Consider the following 8098-nt stretch of genomic DNA (forward strand, 5'->3'; position numbering starts at 1 on the left):
ATGATGGTATAGATGTGTAGGAAAACTTATGAATGCTTCCAGCTAATGAATCTTCCACAAAGTTTCAGTTTCAGTTAAAATTTACCTGATGAAAGCTCTATTGAAGTGATGCCCTGTAGCACCTGTAGTGCAGCATGGTGTGGCACCACACTACTGTCAAATTATTGTTGTGGTTGTGAGAGCTCATCCTTGGTGAGTGTATTAGATCCAACACAGTTTGATTTAGCTGTCTTATCGAACAAAAAACATTCCAAGAGGATGGATGCTCTTGATGTCAGACAATTATTATATGAATTTTTGTATTTGAATATTATTTTATACATGTATATTTTTTGTCAATTTTAGATATTTTGGGTTACCATTTATACAAAGAATCTTCCTATCTAATATACTCTCTTGGGTTCCACCAAGATCAGATAATGAAACATCCACTGTAGATGTGCTGCTTAAAACATGTTGCACTTACAGGACTTAAAGGGTTACAAGGGAGAGGGGTAGATCAGTTTGTGTGGAGAGGAGTGGAGCCGTATGTAAAGAACAGCTAAGAGTATAAGGTTTCCCAGAGACAAAGTAAAAAAGATGACAGTTTTCTTGAGTGAGGAATTTATATACTTTTTTTTTTGCTAGGATTGTGTGCACTTTCTTTTGTTGATGGGATTTATGTCCATAGACATAATGTGATCTCTTTGCAGGTGCTGATGGCCTTCACCCAGACACTGCACCTGTTGCGGCCCAGCAAGTGCCCTGGGTTTGCTTATGCTTGGCTGGAAATTGTCAGTCACAGGGTGTTCATAGGCCGCATGTTGGCCATCACTCCACAACAAAAGGGATGGTCAATGTACTCAATGTTGTTGGCAGATCTGTTCAAGTTTTTAGCTCCCTTCCTAAGAAATGCAGAGCTAGCAAAGCCACTCACCATGCTGTACAAGGTGAGATTAACTATTAGTGTGGCTTAATGGTTTGATGGATACTCAAGAAGTATGGCATAATTGTATTTTTGGATACGTAAACATTCAAGAAATATTTGAACTTGAAAATTGTGCTAATTAAGCTTTCATTTTCCAGGGTACCCTGCGTGTGCTGTTGGTGCTGTTGCATGACTTTCCAGAATTCTTGTGTGAATACCACTATGGTTTCTGTGATGTCATCCCTCCAAACTGCATTCAGATGCGCAACCTCATTCTTTCAGCATTTCCTAGAAACATGCGCCTTCCAGATCCCTTCACACCAAACCTCAAAGTTGACATGTTACCAGAGATTACAGTGTCTCCCAAAATCCACACCACTGTTGCAAACTTAATCCAGCCCCCTGACTTCAAGAAGAATTTAGATTCCTACCTAAAGAACCGAACACCAGTCACATTTCTCTCTGACATGAGAACTTACTTGCAGGTACATCATATTAATCAGAACCTGTGTGATAATGTGTATAGTTATACATTTAAACACTGATGTTCACAGTGTACTGTTTTCCATGCCATATTGTAATTATTGACAATTAATTCCTTCACTAAAGATGTTTCTACTCCTGCAGCAGGTCTCTAGTGAGCCTGGAATGCGGTACAACATGTCGGTGATGAATGCCCTGGTTTTGTATGTTGGCATGCAGGCCATTGCACAGATCCACAGCAAGGGCCTCACTCCTTCCATGTCCACCATTGCACACTCCGCCCACATGGACATATTTCAGAATCTTGGTGTTGACTTGGATACTGAAGGCAAGTCCTGTCTGTTTCATGGATCACTTTTGTATGCAAGTCACTTAGTGGTCTCATTTTAGAATGTAAAATATTGTGGCTTTAATTATGGTACTTTTGATATATAGGAAGGGAAAAATTAAAATAAAATGTACTCAGCTTTTGATCATCTTGTGATTAGTATTATTACAAATTTTTTTCCTGACACTTGTTATTTAATGCAGGCCGCTACCTGTTCCTGAACGCCATTGCCAATCAGCTGCGCTACCCCAACAGTCACACTCACTACTTCAGCTGCACCCTCCTTCACCTCTTTGCTGAAGCCAATACAGAAGCAATCCAGGAACAGATCACCCGAGTCCTGCTAGAAAGGCTGATAGTGAACCGCCCACACCCATGGGGACTCCTCATCACCTTTATTGAACTCATCAAGAATCCCTCATTCAAGTTCTGGAGCCATGAGTTTGTAAAGTGTGCTCCAGAAATTGAGAAGTGAGTATCTGTCTTTTGCTTACATGTTTGTGTAACTGTCATTATATATGCATGTGTGCATGAGGAATATATATTGAATAGATAGAAATCTAGAGGCTGAATTTTGTTATATATAGAATCATATACTAAATCATAAAGCAAGAAAGTAGTAACATGAAATTATAATAGTTAGGAATCTGAGCCTAGACATCATACATTTAAGGATGTTGTGTATTTTATAATGGTATATATACACATTGTCTAGTGACTTACAATAGTATGTAAATTTATGAGTTTCAATATTAATGTTTTTTATTATATGCATGTTGAATGTGTACATATAGCGTAGTGAATTGTGTCTTGCAAAGCAGATGCTGTGGTCATGCCAGTAGGACATAGAAGACAGGAGAGGCAAAGGGACAGAAGGAAGTGAAGGGAGGGAGATGGAGGCATGAGGCAGGTGTTGCTGGGCAGCCTTCAGTCTTACCTATACTGTCAGCACAATATGATGAGTAGCTGGTTATTGGTTGTGGTAAGTGTGTGTAACAGCACATGACCTTGGTGTTGCAGGTTGTTTGAATCGGTGGCTCGGTCATGCATGGTCCAGAAAGTGTCTGCTGCCAGGGAGGGCGAGGCCTGACCACAGGTGCTGCACACATACTGTTCCTCACAGGACACCTGACCACACGCATCCCACCCTGTGCAGGCAGCAGTCGAAGCTTTATATTTTAGAATGCAGGATTTGAGATTATATGGTATAGGACTGTGTTGATGTTGACTTTTGGTGCTCCAGATAGGAGCCAAGAAAGTCATTGTGACTTGCGGTGCTTGGCTGAAAGCTACTTGACATAAATGTTAATATGTGGTGACATGAATTTCTAATATATATATAGATATATATATATAGTATATATATCAATTCCTCGCTGAAGATGGCTGTAAGACTTAGTTCTCTGAGGAAGATATGCCAGGTGCAGATTAATACAAACTTGGTTTTATGATGAAAAATTTTCATTATACCTCAGAATATAGAAATCTCTGATATTTAAGGGACCCAGGTGATGTATAACATTACTGTAAAATATTGTTTGTTTTCAGAATTTCCAGCAGTTATTTTGTTTATTTATGAAATTAATTTGCTGTTACTGCTATTCTTTGTGACACTGGAGCTTGTCATTACAATATTGTTTATGCTTTATTTGGTAATTGCAGCATTTGAAGTGGTTATAAAATGCTGTAAAGGTATGTGATAATCTTAAGTCATTTACTTGAGGATTATAGTAAAATTGAGTTGATTTGGTGACTGGTAAATTATATCAATAGAAGACCAATAACTGTATAACCTACAATAGTAAGGACCTTCAGACTGAAGTAAAAGTGCATCTTAAAGGTTGTAAATTTACAGAGGAATCTGTAATGACAGAGATGTGTGTGTAAGACAAAGTAGCCATAAACAGTGTGCCAGAGTGCAAAAATGAGAAAAGATACTAATTCCATTGAGTGATATGTACCTATTTCCATGTGATCTTAACTTCCAGGGAATTATGTGATGAGATGTACCTAAGATATTTAGATATTATATGATGTAGATTTCTATATAATGATGATGGCCTTTGCTGAGGAGCTTCTGCAGTAATGAAGCAAGAATCAAAGAAGCAAGTTCTTCACAAAGTGTTAGGTGTGTTTCTCCTTCAGCCTCCAAGGATACAGGTGTGTGGCAAGGACTGCTGAGTGCCACCAGCAACTGATGTTACCAAAGAGTTGAACATGCCTTCAGCTTGACTGGTTCTCAGAGGCATGGCATCATCCATCTCTTGTGATAGCACTTCGTACCATATGCAAAAGTAATCATGGGCGCAAAGCATGTACAAACTCCACCCTCCTTCCTACTTAGGTTCATAATATACTTGAAAGGCTGTCTAGTAGTTAATGTAAGTAGTATTATCATGTAGTAAATAAGGTGCCCTTATATCCTGAGGCTTTTCATCCTGCTGTAAAGTGTCTTCATGGAGGGTGTTGGTGGCCGCAGTGGTGAAGAAGTGGGCTGGGTGGGCAGTACTGCCGTGGCCGCCTGCTCTGGTGTTCTCTCAAGGGTGGAGCAGGTCTTTGTCTTGGTGGAACTATTGCACCCTGGAGGTGGTGTGTTGAAGCACAAATCTGTGTTAGATGTAAGAATTGTAAACCTTCAGGTTGGGACATATTTTAGTAAGTGGACAAAAGCTTTGTGTCAGTGTGAAGGCAGTCAGGGAAACACTTTTCTCAGCAGCAGCAGCAGCAACAGCAGTTCCCCCACACCTGACAGCAACACTCTTCACTTACCTCGCTTGAAGGACTGCCACAGCTCTCTTATGGCCAAGAAATACAAATCTAGTATTGTTAAAAATCAATCACCAATTTGTATGAAATTGTATAGTAGAGTTGTTGAGGGACAGAGTGGAGGTGTTCGCAGGACCTCCTGTGGCTGTACAGTTCAAGTTTATTTTTGTTGATAAGGACTTCGTCTCAAGATGTGCAGTTGAACAGTTTGTGTCATATTCTTTAGTCCATTGTAGGTTAAGGATGTGAATAAAGGTCTTCTTGTAGCAAAGTGTAACAGGGTTTCATTAACCATTTGTAATTTTGAAATTTTGGCTAGTGTTGATAAAGGCTTGCTTTTAGTCTTCATTTCTCAGTTTGTCAGGTCAGATGTCACAACTTGCCAATAAGATACAAGCCTGTTTGTCAGTTGATCAAGGGCTGTAACAAAAAAAATTATCCTAGTTCGGCAGGACGTTCAGCTGTAGAATCTGGAAATCAATTGACCGTGTAATTTGCTCCACGGAGTTCGAGTTCCAAACTGCAAGGAGATGGTATCAACTTAATTTTCTGAATTCGCATTGTTGATGTGTTCATCAGGAAGCTACAACAAGGTATGATGAAGGAACGCAAAACTGAAAGCTGTAACCAAAGGGATTATGGCGTTGAGCGTGCAGGAGGAGCAGATTGATTGTCGTGAGGTCACATGTCATCTGACGTGTTATCATTACAGGGACCTGTGTCAATCTTTTTTGTAAACTTTCACGTGCTCACTTGCGATTTAAGTGGTGCTCGAGCCTGAAGAGGCACATAACTTTGCTAAAGAATAACAAGATTTTAGGGCGACCCTTTACTAGCACAAGTCCAAAAACGACGGAATATGTCCTGGGAGATGGAATAGGCTCCTGAGATCCATGACAGCAACACGCCTGCTCACACTGCAATGAAAACTTGATGGTTGCACCTTACCTTGGGTGGTGTACGGAGCGCGCTGACCTGTAGATGTGCCACTCTTAAACAAAGGAGAAAAGGGACTTTAGATTATTACAAGCGGTCAGGACTAGCCCTTGTAATAAACTCATTTTAACGGGCTGATGGTAAGTCACGTACCTCAACACAAGATCCACGCAGTTAGGGTTTGGAGACTGGTTGGCTGCGCATGGGACAAAAACTTTTTATGGCTATCAAACGATTTATTTATTAATTTGATCTAATGTTTATTTATAGTTGTTACATAAGTGCTGGTCTAGTCACTGGTAGTCTGCTCTTGTGTGTTTCTAACTGCGTGACTGTTCATTCTTCCGTGTGTGTTTTCACTTATAGGTAGCTACATGTACATATATAAGCATTGGTATATGTTGTGTATTATACAGGGACTACTACATATAGACCTACCGACTTCTTGGATACTGCCTATATTGGTTAATCTGTCCAAATTCTCTCTCTCTCTCTCTCTCTCTCTCTCTCTCTCTCTCTCTCTCTCTCTCTCTCTCTCTCTCTCTCTCTCTCTTAATACATTTAAAGGTACAAGGTACATAGGGAAGAAAAAGATTTTACAGGTTAAAGGAGGTAGTGTGAGTACCCACTATCTTAAAACTTAACCTTGGTATATATACTTTATAGTAAATTTACCAGTACTTGTGTCACTCTCACGCACCACTGAACCAGACATGCGCCAACACTTTAAATTTCTGACCTCCACACACGGCAACACTCAGGTCGTCCTGACACATATTTGAGGCTAGAAAACTTCATCACTTCACGTACGTTTGCGTGAACTGTCTTTGGTGATGGGATGTGTGTGAGCACGGTGTGGCCAGGGCAGTGGGGCTGTATCCATAGTGTTCGTGTGTACTTGCCGAGGTGGCTGCCGGAGTGGCTGCAAGTAAGACGTTCCCTCCTGTGTCACCTTGTAGAGGGTGGTCAGGCCTGCCACGTCCTGGCGGTGCTGCAGGCTGTCCAGGCTGGTCCGTTGGCCAGGCTGGCCATCCTAAATAATTCTCTCCGCCCTCCCTGGACCTTGTCAAGCAACGCGAGATGCGAGGGGGCTACACCGCCCCAGGTAAGACAAGGGTACTCCAGCGAGGAGCAGACTTGGGCCTTGTACAACAGCTGGCGGCTCCTGCTGTCAAGAAGCCAGGAGATCGTCCTGAGGAAGGCTAATTTTCCTGCCGCTGTTCTAGCGAGCTGCGTGATGTGCGTCATGAAGGTCAGCTTACTGATGCTGTGGTGCCAGCGTCATCCAGTCGAACAAGAGAGGAAATTCATTGCTTCCTCTGGATGCTCTCTCTCTCTCTCTCTCTCTCTCTCTCTCTCTCTCTCTCTCTCTCTCTCTCTCTCTCTCTCTCTCTCTCTCTCTCGTATCGTACACTGCTCGTTGTCCCAAATCAATACTAGCGATCAGTATGGAAACAAAGCACTGACTGATACACGCTTGCCTTTAACCTGCGTAGATCATTCATAAATATTTGGTGCGATGTTTATGGCGCGGCGCTCACTGACAGCCTCCCAAACATGCATATTCATGGCGCTTCGCGAAGAATTGCAGTATGTTCTCGAAGACGTTAAATAAATTGATAAGGAAGAGCCCTCGTCAGACAAGTATATATATTAGGATGGAACGCAGAGATTTATAATAGGATGCAAAGATACAATGGGATGTTTGAGTATCAGACGTGAATATAATATAAGAATGACGTTACTTGGAATGACGGTGCCTTAGAGTTTTATCCGAGTGAAGAACAGAAGTTACAGGAGTGCACGATGTTCCTCCGCCTTTAACATAACTTTTGTGTTAATGTATTTGTGCATGTACTGTAAATTTATCTAATGTTTATCAGTCTCAGCGACCGATATAGGTAATTTCACCTTCCCTTGTGTAAGTCAAAGTCAGTGAATCATAGACAACACATGATGTCATTAAGATTTACGACGGGAGTGTGCGAAGAAATTATCACCAGGGTGGCGGGCCCAGTGCTTGGCAGGGCTCCGAGCGGTTTTGTCTGGCCCAGCGGAGAAGGGAAGGAGCGATACCAACCACTTGTATGATGTATCATCGCTGACGGAGAGAGTGGAGAACCTACTATTAAACTGTACTGAAGCTGAGAGAGAGAGAGAGAGAGAGAGAGAGAGAGAGAGAGAGAGAGAGAGAGAGAGAGAGAGAGAGAGAGAGAGAGAGAGAGAGAGAGAGAGAGAGAGAGAGAGAGAAATAGTAGTAGTAGTAGTAGTAGTAGTAATAATAATAGTAAAAGTAGTAATGGTGATAGTACTACTGTAGTAGTACAAAAATACGAGGAGGTGCAGAAATAGCAGTAGTAATATTAGTGGTGATGATGGTGGGAACTGCAATAGTATTAGTAGTAGTAGGATGGATGCTGGTAGTGGCAAAATAGTAGCAGCAATAATAGTGCGAGTGACACATGGCTGCCAGACTGTCACCGCGGCCACCGCAAGAACTTAACAGCGGTACGACAACGTAAGATGACGTCGCTGCCGGGCAGGTGAGCTCACAGGTGCACCAGGCAGTCACTTCCTGGCTGTCGTGACGCTAACACGCCTGCGCCGCCGCCTCACCCGCACTGCTGGCCGCGTGTTGTGAGAGCAGAGGCTGCGTTCTTGCCACTCTGTAACACTAC

General features: G+C 42.1%; 2 protein-coding genes across 12 annotated transcripts in view; both read left to right on the forward strand.

The window, feature by feature from the left end:
• The window catches only part of LOC135105914 (CCR4-NOT transcription complex subunit 1-like), a 33174-nt gene extending 28413 nt beyond the window's left edge, over positions 1-4761 (forward strand). For 4 of the 11 annotated variants that reach the window (XM_064014617.1, XM_064014619.1, XM_064014620.1 and 1 more), the window contains exons 34-38: positions 693-929; positions 1066-1392; positions 1535-1718; positions 1922-2189; positions 2739-4761. In XM_064014617.1, coding sequence (XP_063870687.1) covers positions 693-929; positions 1066-1392; positions 1535-1718; positions 1922-2189; positions 2739-2808 — 1086 coding nt within the window. In that variant the 3' untranslated portion in view covers positions 2809-4761. Of the gene's footprint in view, positions 1-692; positions 930-1065; positions 1393-1534; positions 1719-1921; positions 2190-2536; positions 2625-2738 lie in introns of all 11 variants that reach the window. The other 7 variants (XM_064014618.1, XM_064014621.1, XM_064014623.1 and 4 more) reach the window with 4 other exon arrangements.
• Positions 4762-7986: 3225 nt separating this feature from the next.
• LOC135105918 (transcription factor Sox-7-like) overlaps positions 7987-8098 on the forward strand; it is a 33150-nt gene continuing 33038 nt past the window's right edge. Inside the window, exon 1 of the mRNA XM_064014626.1 lies at positions 7987-8098. This exon is cut by the window's right edge and continues 138 nt beyond it. The gene's annotated coding sequence lies outside the window, so the exon portion shown is untranslated.

Source organism: Scylla paramamosain, chromosome 12 (genome assembly GCF_035594125.1).
Source record: "Scylla paramamosain isolate STU-SP2022 chromosome 12, ASM3559412v1, whole genome shotgun sequence".
Lineage (NCBI taxonomy): Eukaryota > Metazoa > Arthropoda > Malacostraca > Decapoda > Portunidae > Scylla > Scylla paramamosain.